Source organism: Schistocerca serialis, chromosome 1 (assembly GCF_023864345.2).
Source record: "Schistocerca serialis cubense isolate TAMUIC-IGC-003099 chromosome 1, iqSchSeri2.2, whole genome shotgun sequence".
Classification (NCBI taxonomy): domain Eukaryota; kingdom Metazoa; phylum Arthropoda; class Insecta; order Orthoptera; family Acrididae; genus Schistocerca; species Schistocerca serialis.
Genome location: NC_064638.1, coordinates 735,123,594 through 735,148,471, shown reverse-complemented (window position 1 = coordinate 735,148,471; position 24,878 = coordinate 735,123,594). Strand labels below are relative to the sequence as shown.

Genomic DNA, 24,878 nt, shown 5'->3' with positions numbered 1-24,878 from the left:
GACTGACGTGTTGCTGCAATGGCTCGCCAATATATATGCTGGCTCGCTGGAGATGCACAGGCGCCAAGGGTTAAGGCTGTAACGTCATCATAGACGAATCATAAAGCACGGCGACCTCCAGTGCCCCTGCCGTACAAATGGGTGATGGTCTTCTCATTCGCGAAGTGGGAGAAGTGCAGCCACAAATAGGGACACAGTGCATGTGCGGGCACAGGGTTGGCTCCCAGTTTAAGAGTGCGGACTTTGCTTCTCCGTCTGTGTTGACTCAGATTCGTTCGACTGCGGCCGACAATGCCTTAGTACCACCAGTGCTGATTCCCATGCCTTGCTGAATTGAAATCCCATGTCTCTATTGATCAGGTCATTACCTATACAAATTTCAAATGCTTCTTTAATGAAGAAATAAGGCAAGTGGCTTGCAGGGCCATAACCAGGATTCCGCACCGAAGCAGAACATCAACACTGAAGAAAGGAAAGCTCCCTGTTCCTTAAGAGAAGACACAGAAACAGTTATTTTACCTGCCAACACGGGAAACGCTACTGTTCTTTTGCCTGCAACATCCTATTTCAGCAAGATGGATTTACTGTAGGACTCTGTGTGTCGCCATCTTCAAAAAGATCCAACTGATGCAGTACAACAGAAGACATCCATGTTCCTCAAATCCAGCCAGTTTCCAGAACATCTTAAAAAGAGCTTAATAGTACAAGTGCCAGTTCCACCACGACTCTATGGGCTGCCTAAGATCCATAAGGAAGGGGTTCCTCTTCCCCCATCGTGAGCAATATAGGAGCCCTGATACATTACCTGGCAAAACATCTGGCTTCTCTCCTAAGTCCAGTGGTAGGAAAATGTGAACATCACATTGAACGATCTGACATTTTAGTGAGTTTCAATGTGGTCTCTTTGTTCACACTAGTGCCTTTGGTGGACTTATTACAATTTACACGAACTAAGTTGGAGGAGGATATCTTAATCTTTTCAAACATGTGCTTACCTTGATGTACTTTTTATTTAATGAATAATATTTTGTGCAGACTGACGGTGTTGCTATGGGTAGCCCTTTGCCTTCCATAGTAGCTTTTTACGGAAAACTTTGAGGATAAAGAACTTCAGGCAGCTGTGTTGAAACCTAAATGTTTCTGGAGATGTGTGGACTACAGTTTTGTTGTTTGGCCACATGGAGCAGCAATGCTTCCAGCATTTCTGGCACATCTTAACTCCCTCCATCCCAGCATTTGCTTCACCAAGGAAGTGGAGAAAAATGGAGAGATCCCGTTTCTTGATGTCTTGATCTGTGGAAAAGAAGATGGTTCCTTGGATCACAGTGTGTTTTGCAAACCAACTCACACTGACCTATATTTACGAGCTATGAGCTGCCATCACCCATCTCATTGCAGAGGCGTGTTGTGGACTCTCGTTCATAGGGCCAGAATTATCTCTGATGCAGGGAGCTTATCAGCAGAGCTTAGCCATCTTCACTCTGTGTTTGTACAAAATGGGTACTCCAATAAACAGATCCATAGTGCATTTTAACATGCATGCACTAAAGCTCTAGAGCAGCCAGAAGAAACATAGAACTCCACAAGGATGGTTTTTCTATCGTGTATGTTGGTGGCGTGTCCTATAAGATTGGCAGGCTGTTCAAAAAACATCAAATAAAATGTGTCTTTCGCCCTCCAGCGTGAGTGCAAACTATGCTGGGTTTTGTTAAAGACAAACTATGTCTAAGGAGACCAGGGATATATAAAATCCTGTGCCTGTATGGGAAATCATACATTGGCCAGACGTGTCACACTGTTAAGGATACTTGTGCTGAACATAGACGTTACGCCAGACTGGGTCAGCCAGAAAAGTCTGCTGTGGCTGAACACTGTCTTCACATGAGACACAGCATGAACTGTGGAGAGTTCCATCATTAAAGAACCATTCAAAAATTGTGTAAGTAACGACCTGATCAATACACACATGGGATTTCAATTCAGCAAGGCATGGGAACCAGCACTGGCGGTACTAAGGCATTATCAGCCACAGTTGAACAAAAGAGAGTCAACACAGACGGAGAACCAGAATCCGCACACTTAAACTGGACACCAACACTCTGCCTGGACAGGCCCTGTGCCGCTATTTGCAGCCGCGTTTTCCCCGTGTCACAAATGAGAAGCCTCTGGCCCATTGTTACAGCGCTCGTCTTGCTTTATGGCAGACTTGTTCACCATGCCACGCTCAGAATCATGTCAACATCTAGGTTTAATTGCAGGAAAGCAGAAAGCTGATTATTCATCTGCTGCACTGCTGAAAGTTCATACTGTCAACAGAAACATAAACAGCACTGAATAATTTGCTAAACATTTGGACAATATCCTTTAGAACTAACTAGAAAAGAATATACGCTGACATCCATACACCTACACAACTACAATGTTCAGCTGATTCCTTGTTTCCAACACCTCAACTCATCATGGTGACGGGTTGTGTGTTAGTTGGAGTAGACGAGAGGAGAATAGAGTCAGGAAAGAGGGAGAGAGGGAGGAGGACTGGAGGGAAGCGTGGCTGACCAGCTAGGAGGAGGAGGCAGCAGGTGCACAGGATACGAATGTGGCACCAATGAGTTCGCTCTAGTGCAAGCTGGGGAGTTTGTGTGTGGCACACAATGACATGGAGGTATTACCTGGGAAGTAGAGATCAAACAGAGGAAGACGGAGACTGTGGAAACGAGAATGCGAGTACAATGAGTGAAGAGGGAGGCCTGGGGACTTGGGTGGAGTTGGGTTTGGAACAAGGGCTAGCGGAAATTGAGGACAGGAAGATTGTGTAACTGAATGATATATTATAAGAACAAATCTCGTCTGTGCAGTTAAGAGCATCTGTTACTGGAGGTGAGAATACAGATGGCACAGGTCATGAATCAACTATTAAAAGTCACGCACTACATGCTCAGCATGGTGTACTGCCATTACGTGAGCAACTCTGCCTTGACCACAGTTTGGTGGTGGCCATTCATTTGGGTGGAGACATGGTCGGTAGTCATCCCAACAAGAACGAGCATGCAGAAGTTACAGCGCAGATGGTATAAGACAAGACTGCTTTCACAGGTACCCCTATTTCGAACAGAATAGAATATACCTGTGACAGGACTAGAAGAGGATGTACTGGACGGGTGCACTGGACAGGTCTTGGACCTGGATCTTCCACAGAAGTGTGGCCAATTCGGCAAGGAGTTACACACAAATAGACCTCCCTCTGCCAGAGCAAGCTCAATGGTGTGACATTTCTATCCCATTTGCCTGCTACCTTTCCCTCTGAGCCATAAATCAACCCTTCTTGCCAACCCTCCTTGCCGCTTTTCTGCCCTTACAAACTTCTCCTAATATAATCCCTCACCCAAAAAGGGTTGCAGTGCTGGTGCAGCACCCACTCCACCTGATACAATCCCACACCCAAGTAAATCTGCAGTGCTGGTATGATGTAGCGGACCAAGACAATGTAGCAGTGTATGTGTATGTGTGTGAATGTTTGGCAATGTATATTCCATACTAGTTAGTGCTGAAGAAGGACTTTGTCTGATAGCTTAGCAATGTTTTCAGTCTCTTAGTCTTTTTTGTGAGCTTCACATTGACAAAATCTTTGTCAATGTATCCATTTTTGTAAATTTTTCAGTATTTTTCATTATATTTTACCGCACTTTGTATGTCATTTTTTCTTCTCATCTTTATTTTAACTATATTTTTGCATAGAGGGCAGGTTTGCTTTGCAGCACCCACTTTTGGTTTCTCATTGTCATAGTCATTTCTCTATGTATCACTACATGTTTGACGTCTGTTTAAGACAGTGTTATTACCCAGGGAACATACACATTGAAAGGTAAATTTGTATGTGCATTTTAAATGGTTTAATGAGTCTATATACATTTAATTTTGCTTTATGTACATTTATTCGTTTGGTCATTGTTATTATTTATTTTCATTTTTATTCTTGTATTTGTAGCACCGATGATGGCTGTTAATCAGTCGAAATCGATATGCAAAATTAAATAAAGAAAACATGATCTTGCAACTGGTTGCTGCTTATTTGGTAATTTTATGGTCTACGGTCGCTGCACAACTTGGGAACCATATGGAGGCCCCCATTCACAAATCTGCTTCAGTTGCTAGTAATTTCATGTTTATTGCATGACCAGTTTCAAAGCCTAAAGCTTCATGCTGTTTGATGTTTGATGTGGGTGCAACCCTCTTGACTGACTCGCACAATCACAACACATTAATGTTTCCATAATTTTTTGGTGTCACCTGAAGATGAAGCTTTAGGCTTCGAAACAATTTGTACATAAGAAATCACTGGCAACTGAAGCAGATGTTTTATTTTATTAATATCTTCCTCAGTTGTAGATGTTCACCTTATCAAAAGGATCACTCCAAAAGAAAAGCATACTTTTTTCTTTGTTCTACATCTTAGCTATTCACAGACGTCATAGAAACAGTCTTCTCTCTTCCATTCAAATTTAATTCACGCAAAGGAGCACTGCATCATACTTACGAACAACACAGGCACAGCAATATCATATTTATCTACAGACACCAGGCAAGTGACTTTAAATTAAATGATCTCCCTTGTACAAGAATATGCATAATGAATGTGAGTGTTCAGGTTGTACAACCATGGTTGATGACGTATGGAAATTTGTGTCTGGCCATGAGGCATGCTTGGGTAGTCTAATAGTAAAGCGACCACTGGCAATAAGTAGGAAATTCGGGTTCAAGTCCTGATCCAGCACAGATTTATATTCCCGTCATTCCTTTATACAGCTGATGATTGCTCATATTTGCAACTGCGGATACATTTTGTGTATTTCATAACAGCTGCAATGCCATGCATTAGTATTGATTCTCAGAGTATTTGTGCAAGTTACGTGCTGCATGGATTGATCACTGTGGTCTCATTTCAACAACATTATGTCTGCGACCCATGAATAGCTGTCCACATGAGTGGACTTCCACGATGGGGCGAAACTGCAGACCATTTCTATGGGTATCTCTAACGGATCGGGGCTGCTGAACATTGCATCACACTTACAAATAACATAGCCACTACAATATCATATCATAGTATTAGGGCTGTTGAATATAACCAGAGTTGTCACAAGTTTCTCCTAGTGAAATTCCCCGATATTTCCCTGATTTCCAGACAAGTTTTAGCATTTTTCCCTGACAAATTTTGAGATATCAATGGTATGTAAAGATATAAATTGTCAAAAAAATGTAAGGAGTTCTGTATTTCTCTCCTGTGAGCCAAAATCTTAAGTACTAACATAAACATATTTTTTAATGAACTACTTTTAGATGGAGAAAGCAAGCCAAATGGTATACATGTCTCATTAAGGCAACTGTTATTTTATTTCAACAAAACGAAACACATTTGGAGACAAAAATATGCATTTCCTTGGAGTTGCAAGACATATTTAAATCACCTTCACTGATTTCAGAAATAACCTCAGAGCAAAGTAGGCCTCTGGCAAGAAGTGTATCAGGCAGGGAAGAGCTGTGTAAACCAACACTAAAGTGACCACAAATAAAATGTTAGTTCTACTATGTTCGTTATTGTCAGTTATTACCCACTGTGTTATGTCTATTATTTTACAGGTATTGTGTGAATTTTCTTTTGAGAAATGTACAAGTACCTAGTGTACAAACCACAAGCGACTGCCACAATTTTCTTCTTATCATGCATACTTTCTAATATATAAATTAGTTTCTTGTGTCTGTATATGTGTGTGTGCGAGTGTATACCCGTCCTTTTTTCCTTTTTCCCCCCCTAAGGTAAGTCTTTCCGCTCCCGGGATTGGAATGACTCCTTACCCTCTCCCTTAAAACCCACATCCTTTCGTCTTTCCCTCTCCTTCCCTCTTTCCTGATGAGGCAACAGTTTGTTGCGAAAGCTTGAATGTTGTGTGTATGTTTGTGTGTCTGTCGACCTGCCAGCACTTTCATTTGGTAAGTCACATCATCTTTGTTTTTATATATATATATATATATATATATATATATATATATATATATATATATATATATATATATATATAATGGAAGGAAACCCACTTCCTTTCGTCTTCCCCTCTCCTTCCCTCTTTCCTGATGAGGCAACAGTTTGTTGCAAAAGCGCGAATTTTGTGTGTATGTTTGTGTTTGTTTGTGTGTCTATCGACCTGCCAGCGCTTTTGTTCGGTAAGTCACCTCATCTTTGTTTTTATATATATATATATATATATATATATATATATATATATATATATATATATATATATCCACACAATCACTCAGACACAGCTCATGCACACGTGACTGCCATCTCCAGCTACTGCGTCAACAATATCTGAGAAGCAGGTCCAAACAAACCATTCCCCATGCCTCCCTGCCTCTTGTCGGCAGCTGCTACACTAGTGGTAAGAAGTGGTGGCAGCACTGACTGCAAGCTGATGGTAGTGGTAGGAAGGGGAGAAGCAGTAAGAATGAGGGAGTAGGAAGTGCCACATGTACTCAGCTGCATCTGGCCAGTGACAATGCGTGACATCTCAATATACAAACCATTTCGTCTACTGGGGCAAAAACATGATTTTTCCAATTTTTTTCTCAAATTTCCCTGATATTTTCTTGATTTCCCTGACATGTTTGAACTCCCTGATATTTCCCTGATTTTCAGAACTTGTGGCAACCCAGTTAACCCTTTCACCTCTAAGTTCCTCTAAAATAACTGGGCACCACAGGAGGTAGGAGGCTCCCTACAGAGACCCTGTCTGCTTGCTCAAAATTACTTGTCATTCAATAAAATATTTCTTGAAGATTCTTTGCAGATGATGCTGTCATTTACCATGTTGTTAAGTCATCAGATGATCAAAACCAGTCGCAAAATGATTTAGACAAGATATATGTATGTAGCAAAAAGTGACAATTGACACTAAGTAATGAAAAGTGTGAAGTCATCCACATGAGTACTAAAAGGAATCCACTAAATTTTGATTCACGATAAATCACACACATCTAAAGGCTGAAAATACAACTGAATACTTAGGGATTACAACTAAAAATATAATTTAAACTGGAACAATCACAAAGATAATGTGGGGATAGCAATTCAAAGAACATGATTTATTGGCAGAACAATTAGAAAATGCAATGTATCTTCTAAAGAACTGCGTACACTGCACTTGTCCTGTCCCTCATCTGGAGCACTTCTGTGTGGTGTGGGATTCACATTAGATAGGATTGATGGAGGACATTAAAAAATGGAGTCATTGAAAAAGTTCATATAATGGCAGCTCTTTTTGTATTAATGTGAAATACGGGAGAGTGTGCCATGTGCCATCATTTGTGAATTGGGGTGGCAATCATTAAAACAAAGGCGTTTTTCGTTGTGGCAAGATCTTCTCATGAAATTTCAAACACCAACTTTCAACTAAGAGTGTGAAAATACATACTGCACAGGGAGAAATGATCACTGTAATAAAATAAAAGACATAAGAGTTTTGTGTGTTCATTTTTCCCATACACTGTTTGAGAGCCAAATGGTAGAGAAATAGCATGGAGATGGTTCAATGAACACTCTACCAGGCAGTTAATTGGGAATTTAGAGTAATTATGTCAATATAGCTGTGTATGTCAATGAAGTAAATATATGTTTAAATTGTGGCACAATGTTCACCTCAAAATTGCTGGCAATGGGCTCCAAAGACTCTGGCCTGGTACAATGTGCTTTCCATGACTAGGCCACAAAAAGCAGGACAAGACTTTCTTATAGTAACCCTGTTGCAGCATAGTAGATGCCCCACACAGTAAGCAAGGTTCAATCAAATCCCAGCCACACGAATATCCCACAGCAGCAGTGGAAATCCTGCATATGCATGGAAGACAACACTTCGGTCCCTATTACGGGGAGCTTGTTCTTTGTCAACAATGACCACAATACCCATTATTACATATTGTAGGAGTTACACAATGTGATCCTGCAGCAGACCTGAGAACCATATATTCAAAATAATTAACAGTAAATCTAACATGTCACACTATTTTGTTGTCAGTAATCTAATGATGACCACCAGATAATACCTAGCTCATAATTAGGTTGTACACAATGCTCATTCCCAAAACCGTCTAAAGTAAAAAATATTCATGAAATGACAGTAATACAGACCAAAACTTAAGTTACCATGGAAACATGGCTTTAGCTAGAAAATCAACAAAGGAGATAAGAAGTGAAAATGGCTTATTACAAAACGATTAAAAACATCTCAAATTACAGTTCAGCAGAAAATGCTAACCAACCTGGATGACGTCCTGGTCTACATGACTACAAGTAGGCAGCAATGCATCTCATTTGTAGACTTTTGTCTAAACAAAGGAATAACTGAATGATGAGACTCTCGGTCTAATAAAACAAAGTTGGATTTTTAAAAAATAAAACATGCAACATGATTTATAAATAACTTAAAAACACCATCTAATAAAAGAAATGATTGAGCACAAATTATAAATGAAAAACATAAAACAACTATAGAAGAAATGTAAGAGTTTCAACAGAACAAGAAAGTTAAATGAGATAAATGACTTACTTGAAAAAATTGTTCAACTGATTGACATTTCAGCTTCATTGCACACATGGAATTTTGAGAGCCTTATACACAGTGAAGTGCCAAACAAACTGGTATGGGCATGCATATTCAATTATAGAGCTATGTGAACAGGCATAATACGGCACTGCGGTCGTCAATGCCTATATAAGACAACAAGTGTCTGGCACAGTTGTTAGATCAGTTACTGCTGCTAGCATTGCAGATTATCAAGATTTAAGTGATTTTGAATGTGGTGTTATAGTTGGTGCATGGGCAATGGGGCACAGCATCTCTGAGGGAGCGATGAAGTGGGGATTTTTCCATATGAGTGTACCGTGAATATCAGGAATCCGGTAAAACATCACATCCCCGACATTGCTGTGGCTGGAAAAAGATCCTGCAAGAACGGGATCAACGACTTCTGAAGAGAATCAGTCAATGTGACAGAAGTGCAAGCCTTCTGCAAATTTCTTCATGTTTAAATGCTGGGCCATCAACAAGTGTCAGCATGCGAACCATTCAATGAAACATCATCAATATGGGCTTTCGGAGCCGACTCGTATACCCTCAATGACTGCACGACACAAAGTTTTATGCCCCACCTGGGCTCTCTCAACGCCAACATTGGACCATCGATGACAGGAAACATGTTGCCTGGTGGACAAGTCTTGTTTCTAATTGTCTCGAGAGGTTGGATGTGTATGGGTATGGAGACAACCTCATGAATCCATGGACCCTGCACGCCAGCAGAGGACTGTTCAGGCTGGTAGATGCTCTGCAATGGTGTGGCGAATGTGCAATTGGAGTGATATGGGACCCCTAATACATCTAGACACGACTCTGACAGGTGACATGTACATAAGAATCCTGTCTGATCACCTGCATCCATTCATGTCTATTGTGCATCCCGAAGGACTTGAGCAAATCCAGCAGGAAAATGCAACACCCCACACATCCAGAATTGTTATAGAGTGGCTCTAGGAACACACTTCCGAGTTTAAACACTTCCGCTGGGGCCACCAAACTCCCCAGACGTAAACATTATTGAGCATATCTGGGCTGCCCTACAATGTGCTGTTCAGAAGAGATCTCCATCCCCTCTTACTCTTAAGGATGTATGGACATCCCTGCAGGGTTCATGGTGCCAGTTCCCCACAGCACTACTTCAGACATTAGTCAAGTCCATGCTACATTGTGTTGTGGCACTTCTGCATGCTCACGGGTGACCTGTACAATATTAGGCAAATATACCAGTTTCTTTGGCTTTCGGTGTATTACTTGCTCATACAGTACGATGAGTAGGGCTCAACTTTCATTTGCAAGGAGGTTACCCAAATCATGACCGAATTGGCATTCTGGATTAATAACATTGGCCTCATACACAAATCACCCAGAGACTGGGCTCAGGCAGTCTGTCACACCACATATGGAAATAGCAGGTTGGTTACTAAGTCTATGCCTAAAAAACAAACATAAAAACACATGGAAACATAGACAACACGGTTTAGAAATTTGCTGAAGGATATGGTAAACGACATTCCTCCCCTTAAATCAATGTGGCAATGGCATCCAGCCACAAAAAGCAAAAGTAAATGCGCAACCAAAAAATAAGACCCTGATATGAGCCCCATGCTTTCAGAAAGCTAAATACATCAAGTATGTGGTTTCTCAAGTTGCTAACCAAGTAAAGTTTCATCTTCACCTTTTTATCTTCCAACTACTATGTGATGAACTTCACTTCTTAAGTTTGTGCTAAATCACGATTTAAATGGATGTGCTGTGTCAGTATTCTGCTCTGTAAAAATAGTTTCAACAGTAGATGAATTTATAACATTTGAAAGAAATTTTTTTTGTTCTGCTGAGGGAAGTCTGTTACATAGCAAATGATGTGCCAATCTGTTTTTTTCCTTAAATTTAATGCCAACTTTCTCAAAATTCACACTACTGGTCTGTACCAGGAGTGCATACAGTTCATATGTTTCTTTTTAAATAAAACAGAGTAATAAACCAATTATTCAAAGGTGCATTTTGGTCTTACTCAGTTTACACAGCCCTATAACATCCAATAGTTAATAGAGTACTGTGCACAAGGTGATGTTTTGTAGGGCTGAACATGTACAAACAATATTTACAGTTTCATTCAATCAGTTTTGCCATACATAAAGCTTTATTATTTGTGCAACAAGTGTTTATGTGTGGTGTGTGGGGAGGGAGGGGATAAAGTAGTTTGTGTTAAAATCTAACATGCATTTTATTGCTTTTCCTTCAATCCCTTCATTTTCTTTGGAGGAGGAACAAAAGTCCATCCATCTCCTTTGTGTCAATTTATGTGCAACAAACTTTCCTTTCATATTTATGTAGTAACATATCTCAACACAAAACGTTGTTTCATATCACATTTTTTTGCAGGAACTATTTTCTATTCAACAGTTGTATAATTACGCACACTTTCTTTGCGGAATGTGCGTACAAAGTAATGATGGAAGTAGTTCTTCTGAAGTTATTACACATATTTACCAACAATTTGAATAAAATCCTTAAGAAGATCAGGAATCCTTAACGACAGTAGGTCACATCATTCTGAAAACTAAATAGCACCCAACAAAGGAAATCAAATATTTCACCCAACAAGTAACAGTTTTCTACAGGTGACAAAACTGCTACGTTATTGAGGACAGTTCACTCATGTCCCAGGGCTGTGATAACTAAAATAAGATGCAATATATAGGCCACTTTCACAACAGAGTACTTCCATCATCCCAAACAGGGCCATTGCAAGTTGTTTGAAATGTTGGATTTTATTTTGTATTTGCTATTTAGTTATCAGAACGATCCAGCTGTAAAGCCCTAAAAGATTTTATTAAAATAGTTACTGGCCTTGATAGCCTATACACCTACATTTCCTGAGAATATCATCACAGCTTCAGTTTTAAGTTGAATTTATGTATGTAATGCATACTTCATTCAACACTAGAAAACAACTTTAAAAACATGCAAGATGGCTTTTTGCAGAGCTGAGAACTTGTTTCTTTTTTTTTTTTTTTTTTTACCATAAGCTGATATCTTTCTTTTACAACAGAAGCAGTGAATGACAGAATGAAGTTTTAGTTTTTCTCAAAGCAATAAATGGAAAATTTGTAGGAAGTGAGATACAACACACATAATAAAACTGAGATAATCACTGTGCTTCTCAAGGTTTGGGCTACTAGCAAATTTGTGTATTTCTGAAGAAATCAAAAATACAGAATAAAACAAAAAAGAAACAAGGCACATGATCAGCAGCACACAATGTAGAATCTGAACATTTACATCCATTCATTGGACACTCACATGCAACAATTTATGAGTTCTGTGAAGTGATTGTGTAAATTTTCCATTATCAGAGTGCATGGAGAATTAGAGTTTTGAGTGCCTCAACAGAACTGTGACTGCCATACTGTCGATATATGTGATAAATAAGAATGCAGCACTGTGCAGGAAAAAAGAATATGGTACTTTTTAATTAATATTTTTTCATATTTAATTTTATATTGGCCAATTATTTACTTATATATTCTAAAATACAAATAAATTAGCCTGCTTCCCATGTTCATAGAAGGGGAAAAAGGTGTAAACTAATTAGAAGAGCACAGAATGCATCATTCATATGCAGAGCTGGCAAGCTTATTCCTATCAAGCAACTGCTGTGATGAAGCTGGGCTTACTTGTACCTCACAGGGCGGTGGAGCACTCCTGTATGATGGAACAATTTTGAAGGTGACTGATCCTCGTGCTTCTCTCTGTAACAAACAGAAAGTAGTATTACCTCACCAATTTGAATGAATTACTTTTATTATTACACTGACTGTCCTCTGTCCAAGCTTCTTAAACTTGGGTAAAAGATTTATACTCACAAGTTCGTGTTAACTTCAATAAATGAATTCCTGGAGCTTAATACAATAAAATTTGGTGAAGGATAAAAATTAAAATTATAAATTTGACTATCTCATGAAACATAATTTCTTAATTACTGATAAGAAAATAGAATTTTTCATTAGCCCATAAGAAGAAATAATGTAAAGGCTGTTAAGCCTCAGTGTATCTATATTACCTCATTGAATTTGGCTTTATAAATATAATCTGTTGGATAACTCTGGCAAGTATGGTACTTTCAATACCCAAAATGACACACTAGAATTATTATTATCTGAAAGATCATAGATAAAAGACACTCACTCACAAAAGACTGCACAACTTTTTGAAGAAGAATAAATTGCACAAAATGGTTTCAGAAATATTGTTCAAAGATGATAATAGCATTAAAAAATTTATATAATGCCACTGATCTCCAAAAGAAATCTTCTACAACACTAAAGTAAAAATAACGTGTAAAAAGTGTTTTCTTGGAAGTGAAGAAAATTTAAAATATAGATTAACTTTACTCATAACTGAACCAGAGTGGCAAGCTATGCTACATAGTGATATAATTAGAAAGCAGCCTTGTTGAGTGAACTTCTGTATGCAATTTTTAGAAGTGGTGTTAGATAATCACATTAGATGAGTGAAACTGCTGACAAGTTATAACCAAGTGATGTTAACAAGCAACTGCACACACATTATTATCCTTCCTATTTGACTTTTGCTTTTGAATCCACAAGGCCACAATATTTTGTTACTGAAGATCATTGTTGCTGGATATTTCCTTTGTGAAACACAATAATGGAAGTTCCTGGATGGAAAAATATGTAAAATAAAAGGAAGGCAACTATTTACCTATAAAGAAATGTGTGTGTGTCACACAGAAAAAGTATTAGAAAACACTTAACATTAACTTTCAATCTCTTGTCCTTTTTCTATTCAGAGTACCCACACACTTTCACACACATCCACACTGACACCCAAACATACATGCTCGTGGTAGCAGCAAGCATGTACATTTAGGTGTGTGTGTGTGTGTGTGTGTGTGTGTGTGTGTGTGTGTGTGTGTCCGCACGTGCACCCGTACTAGAAAAAGAGCAAGAGCTCAAAAGAAGTTAGTGTTAACTGTTTTCTGTGATGTGTTTCAGTCTGCCATGCACCAATGTTCTTTTGTGTATTGGTTTGTTTTTCTATATGTGTGCCATTTGTTGTGCTCACTACCATTACTATATGACAGTACACCACCCCTGCTTTTATAAATGAATATTATTTCATTTGCTAAGTTTGGTATCTTATCAGCACTCACATTCCATTTCTTGTTACTCTTTTGCTTCTTATATTACTGTTAACTTGTTTTGTAGTCTACACTGTGATAGCAAAACTTTGCCAGCACCCAGCATGAGGTATACAACTGTTTCCTCTACAATTCTTGAGGTTGATTAATCCATGTGCCTCACACTTTCAGTTGCCTGTCAGATGTGTCATGGACCTTCTATATTGGTTACCATATTGTTGTTTTCACCTAGCTCATTAATTAGTGAGTTTGAGGAAATCCACAATTTACAGGGTCCATCACAACCAATCACCTAACATGATTTTATACGTATCTCCATGGCAAAACCTCAGTGTTGCCACACATCTACAGACGACTTCACTAAAGGCAACAGCACTGCCAGGTTTCAGGTCTCTTCTTTTGCCTTACAAAGTATTCAGGTGCTACACCACATAGAAAGTGCTACGTTCATTAAGATAAACCATTTTTATTTAAAATTCAGTTAGTTGTGTCAGAGTACTTATCAGCAGGAACTTTTTGCCTACTTGTTCAATAACAATTCTACTGAATTACAGTATATTGTCCTCAGGACACCCTGAGGTGCTGTGTGGAATTCCCCTAGAGATTAATCATCATCTATGTCTACATACCATATACTCTGCAAGCCACTGCATGGCGTGGCAGAGAATACACTTTACTTTGCTTTACTGTCAACCAAACACAAGAAGATAAATCTCTCCAAAAGAGGTCTATGTAAGAGGCAGCAATAATTTTGGCATTTTTTCAAAGTTAGTTCAGTCTAGATCACTATTATTCTACTTATTTATATTTATACATTACTGGTTTTGGCACTGCCATCAACAGACCATCCCGAATGTCAACATCTGAACACGGTGTATCTCATCACAAGCAGTTGAAGTTGGGTACTTTAATACCAGTAGCATTATTGTCATGAGAACTGGCTGAGAAGCTGGGATAACATCATCACTACAGTACGTATGTCTTTCCAACTTGACTGTAGTCGGTGTACCCACACTTCAGTAACACCACATCTGGTTGTTTTTCCATGTACCTTGGTCAATGTTTTCTTATTGGTGTTGTTGCTGTCACTGCCATATTCAGTTGAAAGACTGGTTTGATGCAGCTCTCCTTGCTAGTCTATTCTGTACAAGCCTCTTCATCTCTTCACAAGTATTGTGATGTTCATTCACTCGAATTAGTAGCCAGGCTTTGGTCCCCCTCTGCAATTTTTACATCACGTTTCCCTCCATTACCAAAATGTTGATTCCCTGATGCCTCAGGATGTGTCCTATCATCTGATTCCTTCTTTTAGTCAAGTTGTACCATAAATTTATTTTCTTCTCCATTTGATTCAGCACCTCCTCATTAGTTACCCAATTTATCTTCTAATCCTATCTGTTCTTCAGCATTCCTTTGATGCACCAAATTTCAAAATGTTCAATCCCCTTCTTGCCTGAACAGTTTCTAGTCCGCATTCCACTTCTGTACAAGACTACACTCCAGTCAAATACCTTCAAAAATGACTTCCTCGCAATCACATTTGCATTCAGTGTAAACAAATTCCCCATTTTCAGAATCATTTTTCTCCCTATTGCTAATCTCCATTTTAAATCCTCTCTACTTTGCCCAGCATCAGTTACTTTGCTGCCCAAATAGCAAAACTCATCTTCTATTTGCCTGATTTATTTCAACTTCATTCCATTATCCCTAAAACCTCATTTCAAGACACCGTCCATTCTGATTCAAGTGTTCTTCCAAGGCATTTACTGTCCCTGACAGAATCTACATCACCCCAATCAATGATGTGCGGACACTACAGGATTGCATCTTCAATGTGTGCCAGCAGGTACAACAACAACCAGGCATACTTCAAAAGGGCGCATCATACCTTATGATGCAGGACATAGGGGTGCATTATCGTGAATGGACGCCACACTGAACACCTCCTATAAACATGTTTATCGGAAAAAGTATGCATGTCTAGATCCATGTTTATTGGATTTATTTTTCTTGTTTCGATGAGTACTACCACCTCTATGTCCAGATCCATGTTTATATGTTTATTGGATTTATTTTTCTTGTTTCGATGAGTACTACCACCTCTCAAGGTATTCGACTTTCTTTTTTTTAACACCCTGTATAAGGGGTGTTCAAATGAAAAGATAAAAATGCCGTAACAACCAGACTGGCTGCAATTTGCATATGCCGCTTTGGGATAGTGTAGAAAGACATCTAAGGCCAGGAATGTAGTGTCATCATCTCCTCCTAAAAAATTCAGAGCTGTGTTCTCAGCAAGTAAGGTGATGCTCACCATGTTTTTCGCCATCTGAATTCCTTGAGCACAGAAAAACCATTACCAGTGAGGTATACTGAGAGACTCCATAGTCTACACAAGTTCATCAAGAGCAAATGGCCTGAGCTGCTCATGGCTGTACTGCTTCTGCTCGACAATAGTGTGTGTCTGCTCATCTCCAAGGTCACACAAAATGTAATAGTCAACTTCAAATGATAGCAGCTTAATTCTGGGGTCAGAGAATCCTTCGGTTTAAGAAACAGCGAGCTAGTTGTGCTCAGACCTCTGGTGATTAGTTTTGAATAAAGACTTCAATTATATGCATAGTGCTGTTTTGTATCTTTTCTGTTGAACACTTGTCATAGTTCCACTCCCTTGAATTTTTACTTAGAACAAGTGAGCCACTTCTGCCAGCTTGGATTCTGATCACAAATTTTGTATAGGGTAAGAGACTTAGTTACAGCATGTTGGATTTTTACTAGCAACACGTGTAAGTAGCCTTGAATTGATATGAAGTAGATTGGGGAAAGAGGAGGTATGTGACCCTGAGGCTTTCCTTGGAGAAGGGGGGAACCAACATGATTTATTAAAGGACGGGAACCAGAAATGTGTCTGTAGTGCAGGCCACGTATTAACTTTGCCACTGTCCTAGACATTCTTATAAACACTTACTTCATTTCTACGTACATGTTAAAGGCAAGTGACCAAGCTCTCTTGGAAATCGATGGAGAGAGATTTGGTTAATCATATGCTTCTTTTCTGTTGTACCGTGTTTCACTGTTTACTTCAAATGGTAGGGCACTGATAACTGGAATACAGCCACTTGAAATGTCAGAAGGGTGAGGGCATACACCCTAGATTACAAACATGTCTTTTGTTTTTCTTTTTTGTCTGTTACAGCACTGAGATGTTCAAACTGTAAGGAGGATAAGTTAAATGCAATGGAGTACAAGGACGGTAATTAGGCCACACGTTGGAGTCAGCCAGGTACCAGTCAGCAACTCCTGATAAGAATGGACTTCTAGTACTTCCGCACCAGAGACATCCATGTGACAAAACACGGCCAACCACCAGGAAGAACTACAACTTAACCCACTGCCATCGACAACAACTGGTCATTGCCTTCTTTCAGATAATTCAACATGACACACTAATGCCATGCCTCCCACAAAGTCAGTTAGCTGTCACAGCATTTAAGCCCACTTAAACCAGCCCTTCAGCATTTGGCTAGTTGGGCAGTATACGATGTCTAATCTGAGTCAACTGGAGCCACCACCATCACCACTGCCACTGCTGGGACACAAACGAGGACCTCTGCCTGTCTGCCCAGCCTGGGAAGCCAACATTAAGCTAACTGGCTGCCCCTGTTCTTCAACATCAGTCCAGACTTCGACTCTGGGCAAAGTCATCACTGTGTAGCTGGAACATTGCAACCTTCCACTAAGCCAGTTGCCAATGCCCTGCTCTGCAGAAATCCACAAGAAGTGCCTCACCACTGCTGTCAATTTAGCACCAGCACACTGGAGATGCCAGCTCACCATGCCATCTACTTAACAGCACATGTCCACTGTACACTGCACTACCTTGTCTGTTGCTTCCTACAGTGCCAAACTATTATGTGAAGATGGAAACACACTCAAATGACTGTATCAGTTGGTTACATTAATTAAAGAGCTGTGTTTGTCCTTGGGCCTGTCCACAGCGACTTCAAAACAGTGACAGGGTGGAACTAAGATGAATAAATTAATAAAAAATAAGTGAAGCAGTTATTGTGTCCTCACCGGGACCACCTCCTGCTGTGCTTGTCCGTCCCAGCTTGTCCATTCCACAACAGAACCTATGTTCAGTTTGAGAATAACTTTATGTTAAACTATTTGTTTTCAACCACCCAGTTAACACATTCCAATACGCAGCGTAACTCCTAACTGGAACTTATCCCTAGCCATATAAATCCAAAATCCAATTCAATTCAATTTTAAACAAACTAACTGGAAAATTTAGAACAACCCACCTTCAAGGATAAGGTCATACAGTCAAACATGCCCCTGTCCCTAATCTCTCTCTCTCTCTCTCTCTCTCTCTCTCTCTCTCTCTCTCTCTCTCTCTCTCTCTCTCTCTCTCTCTCTCTCTCCTGATTTAGAAAGTGGCAATATCAAGAAAATAAAATTAAAAAAATAAACTGCCTGACAATGGGACATACAAAGATACATCATTTGACAACAAAGGCTAGGTCTCATTATGTATACAAATGATCCACATTCAAAGCTTTTAAAACTGGGCACTGCTTTTCCTTTTGAGGCAAGGAAGGGTACAGACAAGGGATTGTACAAAGGGCATTCAAAAAGTTTTGCCCAGTCACCTCTAATGTTTTTTATTTTTTGCAGGAGGAGAATGAAATTTTTTGTGAACATACTTGGAACATTTAGCTATAAGTCGGTATATACAAGTATTTTCTTTTATTTACAGGTGAGTCACAATGGACCATAAAGCAGATGTCAGTTTGCGACAATGGTCAGTGATGGAGTTCCTCTTCAAGACCGACAATGACTCTGCCACATCGATTCACAGGAAATTGCTCCCTGTTTACGGGGAGGACCCAGTGGATCGCAGTAGTATACAGTGGTGGTTACAGAGGTTTAAAGAAGGCGATTTCTCTCTACTGGACAATCTACAATGCGGTAGACCATCAACGGCAGTGAGTGATGGGAATAAGGAGACCATTGATCAAATCATCCAAAATGACAGATGTGTGATGACATGACAGCTTGCTGAAATGACTCGTTTGTCATTGTGTAGTGTGGTATCACTTGTACAGTCACTAGAGTACAGAAAAATCTGTACACGTGGGGTGCCCAGATTATTGACAAGATAAATGAAAAGGATGAGGAAGAATGTGTGTGAGGGTCTCATGAAGACCTTTACTGAAGAGTGGAAACAGTGTTTTGACAGCGTCATTACCCAGGATGAAACATGGTTGTTTTTGTCCGAACCTGAGAGAAAAACCCAATCCATGGAGTAGCGTCATCCGGGTTCCCCTCAGAAGAAGAAACCAAGACTTTCACGAACAGCAGGCCAATAGATGAAGGCCTCCTCCTTCTGGGGTCAGTGTGGTGTCATTTTCATTGACTTTTTGGTACCTGGCTCCACAATTAACCCGGACCATTACTGTTTGTCATTGGACAAGCTGCAACATGCCATCAAGACCATCGAGCACAGCTTCAAGGTCAGCTCATCAGACTACACCATGACAATGCCAAACCCCACACAGCCCTTATGAAGCAGGAGAAAATCAGGAAAATGGGTTGGAAAATTGTTCCTCACCCTCTCTAAGTCCACACTTGGCTTAGTCTGATTTTTACCTCTTTGGTCGTCTGAAGGCCCACCTGCATGGTAAAACATTTGATAGTGAGAAAGACCTTATTTCCTGTGTCAAGCAATGGTGTAAAAGTCAATCCCCAGAATTTTACCAAAGAGCATTTACATCATGGAAAGAACGTTCGGCCAGATGCATCACAGCTGATGGAGGCTACACTGAGTGGGCTCAATGTATAGCTGAATGTTCCAAGTATGTTCACAAAAAAATTCATTCTCCTCCTGTCAAAAATAAAAAAATTAGAGACGACTGTGCAAAACTTTTTGAACGCCCTTTGTACATGTCTTGTTTCACTGACAAATGTATGAATTAACCATGACAGAATACGGAGCATCTGTGCAATGGTGGCAATGAGACATGGTGTTTGCGTGTTTCTGATTTCCCTTGTTAGTTTGTTTTCATGCAAATTATTGTATATGACTTAAATGTTATTATATGTATTTGTGTTGAATAAGTGAACAAAACCTTTTATACCTGAAACCAAAAAATGATAACCTCCTGAATTATATCATGGTTTTTTGAATGACTAAATGCTGGTTTGTAAAAGTTATTGGTAGTTGCTTGAGTGAGTCATCAGTAAGCCAATTAAAGAATGGAATATAATGCCCTGAGGTGAGAAAAGTCGTGGGATAATGATATGCACATGCACAGATGGCGATAGCATCACATACACATGGTATAAAATGGCAGTACTTTGCAGAGCTGTCATTTGTACTAGGGTGATTCATGTGAAAAGATTTCCGACGTGATTATGGATATGTGTAGAATTGTATGTGCTAACAGACAAGCAATGGTGCATGAAACAACCACATAAATCAATATGGGACATACCACTAATGTATCCATTAGAACAGTGCAGCAAAATCTGATGTTAATGGGCTATGGGAGCAAACAACTGACACAAGTGCTTTTGCTAACAGCACGAACTAGACTGTTGTGACTCTCCTGAGCTTGTACCACATCGGTTGGTCAATAGACGACTCCCAATTTCAGTTGCTAAGAGCTGACAGTAAGGGTCGAGTGTGGTGTATACCCCTTGAAACCTTGGACACAAGTCGTCAACAAGGCACTGTGTAAGCTGGTGGTGGCTCCATAATGGTGTGGGCTGTGTTTACATGGAATGGACTGGGTCCTCTGGTCTAACTGAACTGATCATTTACTGGAAATGGTTATGTTTTGCTTCTTGGAGACCATTTGCAGCCATTCATGGACTTCATGTTCCCAAAAAACAATGTCATCTCACCAGGCCGCAACTATTTGCAATTCTTTTAAGGAACATTTTGGACTGTTCATGTGAATGATTTGGCCACCCAGATTGGCCCACATGAATCCCACCAAAACTTTTACAGACACAATCAATAGGTCAGTTCATGCACAAAATACTGCTCTGGCAACACTTTTGCAATTATGGACGCCTATAGAGGCAGCATGGCTCGATATTTCTGCAGGGGACTTCCAACAACTTGTTGAGTTCATGCCACATTGAGCTGCTGCACTACACCAGGCAAATGGAGGCCGACATAATATTAGGAGGTATCCCACAACTTTTATCACCTGTGTCGTGAGTCAACTATCAGTACTTACCAGTATCTTCTGCAAGGCGTTGACCGACTGGTTGGCAACAGGAATTCCGTTGATTTCTCTGATTTCATCGCCTACGTGAAGGGTGGCCTGTCGGTGTATCATGCCTCCATGCATAATACGAGCCACGATACACTTTCCCTCTTCATTCATCTTCAGCGTTATACCCTAAAATAAACATAATGTTGTATTAATATTTTGTATTGGATACAAATTTTATATTCATTTATTTATTTGTCTTTACCCAATATCTGTTGACACTGATAACTTTACAATGAAAGCTCCAAATCACATTTACTAGTTTGCCATCTTACGGCTAGAAATTTGCTGTATAGCTATCACATTAATGTGGTGCCCTTGGAACTGGTAAGTAAGACTATACACACTTTATGTTATACAAATCTGAAGTTTTTGCACAGAATTTGACAATTTGAGGAATACACAATATTGAATTTTTATTTCCTTCTGAGCTTAATTTTTACAGTAGATGATGGGTTTGAACAATACATGAGGATGAGAAGATTTACTATGTACATTCAAATTCCCTAACACTATAAACACACTTATCAACCTACAATTGATGAAGGTGCATCTCAAAAACATCACTACAAACGTCACTCGCTAATGGTGGCAGCTTGTTATACATCTTCATCCCTTTGTTTTTAAAACTACTTTGGATCTTGCAAAGTTTTGTAAATTTCATGTCTATGTTATTTCTACTTCTAGTTTCATCGGAACACACATAGCTGTTCTGCAAGGTGATACACTCATTTGCTTTTTGTGGAGAGAAAATGTGTTTTAATTAAAGGGAGGATGCAGACAAGATGTTTAGAACATTAAATGCTTTCAACTCCAGAAACTGTCCTCACAGCTTTGTCCCACATGCGAAGATTGTACTAGCAGCATGAGAGTTGGTCCACAGTTTTACTGAATACTACGGACGAAACTGAAAGAAGGCATAGTAAGAGGGCAATGGCAGTTGTTTGCTAACTAATACTTTTCAATTTCTTAACAAAAAGACTACTCTGGATAATTTGGTACATAACTATTCGTTATGGTTGTTCCAAGTAAGTCTGCAATCCAGGAGTATCCCGAGAAGTCTAACAGAGCAGAATCATTTACTTTTTCATTCAGCATGGGGAGGAAGAAGTACATACAGCAGTTTCAGACTTGTTCTTGTTTAGGATACGCTTATTATTGTGGAGCCATATGACAGACTTTTCTAGCACTGGCTTTGATTTTTGCTTCACATCCTTCATGTTGTTATCAATGGTAACTTGGGTAGTGGCATCAGCATATATTGTGGACTTGTGAAGCAAGGAAGTAGACAAGTCACTGATGAACACCAGAATAAGAAAGGGTCCAAGCACTGAACCTTGTGGCACACCTCTACAAGCTGATAGGGCGTTTGATTGAGAGTTATTTACCCTAACAACCTGAGTTCTGTTAGTCAAGTATGATCTAATTAATACCAGTTCATTATTCTTGATATCATACCACTCTAGCATTTCGTGTGGCACAATGTCAAATAATTTCCGCAGATCTAGATGTAAGGCATAAGCGCAGGGATTGTTCATAAAATCATCAAGAAGTTGTTCTACCACATTTACTGTAAATCTACCCTAAAACTAAACAGCGAGGAGGAAATCAGATTGTGATCCTCAAAATAGCTTAAAATATGCTCAAATGTGCATTTCATCCCTATTTTGCTAGAAAATCAAGAGATTAGGAGAATAAAATACTATATGTGTTTTCTGTAAAATTATGCAAGGTAACAGGAAATACAGATGCAAACCTCAAAAGGCCACTTCTATCCAAAAAAGCAACAAAACGTTAATGCCATATAACATTAGGAAAACTACCGTTTTCCGCGACGGATGGCAATACCGTTATTCTCACTTGCACTGGTTTATGTTGCCTCATCTTTGAAAACTTCTAAGAGGATACAGCAGTCTGGTATTCACCTGATGTGTTACTTGTACGTGAACAACAGCACATACATGTATCACCATAGAGTACAAATAATTCTATCATAAGTATATCCCCACAGATCTGGCTCACAAAACTTCTGAGACTATATTTTGTTGCGTTTGTCTGGTAAGGGTCCTGTGATCGAAGAGTGAACACAACGGGCAGAAATGGAAAAATTGATTCTACAATAAACTGAACTCTCACAGTAAAAGTAATATTCAACAACAAAGTAAATAAGGATGATTTGTAATAACTGTAAACAACAAAGCATGGCATTAAAACTAGGATTAATAAATGAAATTAACGTAAGAAGCTGCTAAATATCAATTCTGTGAAGGAACTGTCAAGTGTAGTGAGCGACTGAAAGTATTATTGAGTTATATGTCAGAAAAACGAACACTAGATTATTGTAAGGAGAATAACCTGCGATTTGGATGTAGTACTTTGGAAGGCAACTGAAATTAATTGTAAACAAACAGTTCCATCCAGAATAGATGAGTAAAGAACATCTGAGAATATTATACAAATGAGGGAAAATTTTAGTACCGTGTCATGTACCGACGATGCAAGCACCTTCTACATCTAACTTCACCAGGGTAGAACGGGGCCGGATCTCACTACTGGCCATTAAAATTGCTACACCAAGAAGAAATGCAGATGATAAACGGGTATTCAGTGGACAAATATATTATACTAGAACTGACATGTGATTACATTTTCACGCAATTTGGGTGCATAGATCCTGAGAAATCAATACCCAGAACAACCACCTCTGGCCATAATAACGGCCTTGATACGCCTGGGCATTGAGTCAAACAGCTTGGATGGCGTGTACAGGTATAGTTGCCCATGCAGCTTCAACACGATACCACAGTTCATCAAAAGTAGTGACTGGCGTATTGTGACGAGCTAGTTGCTCGGCCACCATTGACCAGACGTTTTCAATTGGTGAGAGATCTGGAGAATGTGCTGGCCAGGGCAGCAGCCGAACATTTTCTGTATCCAGAAAGCCCCGTACAGGGCCTGCAACATGCGATCGTGCATTATCCTGCTGAAATGTAGGGTTTCGCAGGGATCGAATGAAGGGTAGAGCCACGGGACGTAACACATCTGAAATGTAACGTCCACTGTTCAAAGAGCCCTTAATGCGAACAAGAGGTGACCGAGACGTGTAACTAATGGCTTCCCATACCATCACGCCGGGTGATACGCCAGTATCGCGATGACGAATACACGCTTCCAATGTGCGTTCACCACGATGTCGCCAAACACGGATGCGACCATCATGATGTTGTAAACAGAACCTCGATTCATCCGTAAAAATGACGTTTTGCCATTCGTACACCCAGGTTCGTCGTTGAGTACACCATCGCAGGCGCTCCTCCTGTGATGCAGCGTCAAGGGTAACCGCAGCCGTGGTCTCCGAGCTGAAAGTGCATGCTGCTGCAAACGTCGTCGAACTGTTCGTGCAGATGGTTGTTGTCTTGCAAATGTCCCCATCTGTTGACTCAGGGATCGAGACGTGGCGGATAAGATGCCTATCATCTCGACTGCTAGTGATACGAGGCCGTTGGGATCCAGCACGACGTTCCGTATTACCCTCCTGAACCCACCGATTCCATATTCTGCTAACAGTCGTTGGATCTCGACCAACGCGAGCAGCAATGTCGCGATACGATAAACCGCAATCCCGATAGGCTACAATCCGACCTTTATCAAAGTCGGAAACGTGATCGTACGCATTTCTCCTCCTTACACGAGGCATCACAACAACGTTTCACCAGGCAACGTCGGTCAACTGCTGTTTGTGTATGAGAAATCGGTTGGAAACGTTCCTCATATCAGCACGTTGTAGGTGTCGCCACCGGC

At 39.9% G+C, this 24,878-nt stretch overlaps 1 protein-coding gene across 3 annotated transcripts in view; it reads right to left on the bottom strand.

The window, feature by feature from the left end:
• The window catches only part of LOC126481650 (peripheral plasma membrane protein CASK), a 650,466-nt gene that overhangs the window by 178,376 nt on the left and 447,212 nt on the right, over positions 1 to 24,878 (bottom strand). For 2 of the 3 annotated variants that reach the window (XM_050105572.1, XM_050105588.1), the window contains exons 3-4: positions 21,042 to 21,206; positions 12,311 to 12,379 (exon numbers count right to left, since the gene is read on the bottom strand). In XM_050105572.1, the coding sequence (XP_049961529.1) occupies positions 12,311 to 12,379; positions 21,042 to 21,206 (234 nt within the window). Of the gene's footprint in view, positions 1 to 12,304; positions 12,380 to 21,041; positions 21,207 to 24,878 lie in introns of all 3 variants that reach the window. The other variant, XM_050105580.1, reaches the window with a different exon arrangement.